The 2,267-nt window shown below is 21.3% G+C and overlaps 1 protein-coding gene across 1 annotated transcript in view; it reads left to right on the top strand.

The window, feature by feature from the left end:
* The first annotated feature begins 367 nt into the window (after positions 1 to 367).
* Positions 368 to 2,267, top strand: part of LOC102677406 (acyl-CoA Delta(11) desaturase-like) — a 2,398-nt gene continuing 498 nt past the window's right edge. Inside the window, exons 1-3 of the mRNA XM_006623281.2 lie at positions 368 to 470; positions 930 to 1,066; positions 2,018 to 2,148. Of these exons, the coding sequence (XP_006623344.1) occupies positions 931 to 1,066; positions 2,018 to 2,148 (267 nt within the window). The 5' untranslated portion in view covers positions 368 to 470; position 930. The remainder of the gene's footprint in view (positions 471 to 929; positions 1,067 to 2,017; positions 2,149 to 2,267) is intronic.

Raw genomic sequence — 2,267 nt, 5'->3', positions numbered from 1 at the left:
CTTTGAAATGAATTTTTTGTATTTTTTTTTTATTTAAATTTATATCACATATCATATCACACATATATTATATAACACACACGTTAGTAATAAAATTTCTAGTTAATTTCATAACTATATCATTTAACATCTATAAAAGTTAGGTACTATAAATTATACTTTCTTGAAATAATTATATAGATATTTATAATATAAGAAATTTTATAAGGTAAAATAATTATCCAAATTAATTTATTTAATAAGAAAAATCAGGAAAATCGAAATATTCTTTTATTCGATGTTTTGTTATTATCGAATAAATATAATCAGAAATGTGAAAAACTATTATATAAAAAAACACTGAAGGAAATGACAGTGTTAATTAAATGATAATGGAAATCGGAGGGGTCAGTTAATCGAATTCGTATTTTACATTTGCTTAAGTAGTTCTTTTTCAACCTTTTAAATGATTATTTCGTGCTAAAAGTCAGGTAGAAATTTGATCCATTTAGATCCATATTATTTCATCTTATAATTTATTTTGCTTTAATTATATTGTCTTTTTTTTTTTTTGTTATTTTGATTATTTTGTTATTTTGATTATGTTTTTCTTTAATGTTTTTCTTGTTTAATTTCTTGCGATATTTTAACGAGATTATATTTCTAATTCATTCCCTGATTTCGATGATATTTCATACGGTTTAAAGCATTCTCACATTCTTTAAAATCGATTTTTTAAGTTTTTCATGAAAATTGCTCTATTTTTATATTCGGAACTTCAATTTTCATCTTTTAATTTTTTCATTTAAAATTTTTAGCTTTTATTAAATTTCTAGAGTTTACAATAACATTTGAAGTGAAATAAGTGAAAAATTAAAGAAGTTAAATTCAATTGATAGTTACATTTTATTGTACAACATATGGAATTTCTAATTTATTGAAGTAAATAGAATGGTGGAAGAAAAGGAACCAAGGAAACAGTATGTGAAATGGGCAGCTATTTTATGGTATATTTATATACACGTTTTAGGAGTATACGCTATCTGGTTGATGTTTACTTCTGCCAAATGGATGACTATATTTTATAGTAAGATTCATAAATTTTCCTTATAATTACATAAACACTTTTCGAAAATTTTTCAATTAATTATTAATTTTATTATTTAATTATTTACTATATTCGGTATGTATAAATTAATTTTTTTTTATACCATATAGCTTTTTTGTTTGACAATAGCTATGAATATAATAGGATCTAGAATAATTTTTGAAGCGTTACCTTGAAGTTCATGATTTTTTCAGATAGTTAAACTTAAAGAAAACTAAAAGTTAAACATTAGGAATTAATATATCATAGCTTATCTTACTAGTTTTGACTGATTCTCATTTAAACATCAAAGTTATAAATAGACATCAAAGAAATAACATAATTAGATAGAATAGAATAAAGAAATACTGAGCTTGTTATAAGTTAATATATGTGTTAAAAATTAATGATATAAATATTACAGAATCTAAAACTTATAATAATAATTAAAGATATTATAGAATTATAGAAATCAATAAATGAATAAATTGATCATGAATATAATTACGCTTTGATGAATATTTCAATCGTAAAAATGCTCAATTACATTATATTTATATCATTAGATTTTATTTTTTTCATTGTAAATGGAATAATAAAAGATTTTATTATTCTATGAAATTCTTAGTATATTCTTTCTTCAACTTTCGCTTTTTTGTTAACTTATAATAATTAAGAATAAAGATATTTATTATAAAAATATATTGCAAAATCAAATAATAAATAGAACTACGAATTATAACTATTTAATTAATATTTTAATCGTGAAAATGATCAATAATATTATTATCTATTCATATCATACTCTAATATTGCATATGTTGCATATGAATAATAAGAATACTTTAATAAGAATAAGAATACTAATAAGAATACTTTAATATTCTATTGATGTATTCTAAATTTATTCTATTTCTTCTATTTAATTTTACTAATCAATTGATTTTTCAGCAATTTTCGTAATAGCTATTAGTTATCTTGGAGTGACAGCAGGTGCTCATAGATTGTGGGCCCATAAAACATACGAAGCCATAGGATTTATTAAATTATTCCTTATGCTTGCTCATACCCTTGCAGGAGTAGTAAGTATTTTAAGATTGTTGCGTCAATGAAACGTTTAGAAGAAATCATCAAATGAATCGAATGCATTTCATTTTTATCTAAATATTTATGCAATACATAATATTAATTTAGATATTCG

Source organism: Apis dorsata, unplaced genomic scaffold (assembly GCF_000469605.1).
Source record: "Apis dorsata unplaced genomic scaffold, Apis dorsata 1.3 scaffold_872, whole genome shotgun sequence".
In the NCBI taxonomy this organism is placed as follows: Eukaryota; Metazoa; Arthropoda; class Insecta; order Hymenoptera; family Apidae; genus Apis; species Apis dorsata.
The sequence above is the reverse complement of the archived record's forward strand: the minus strand, read 5'-3'. Positions and strand labels throughout refer to the sequence as shown.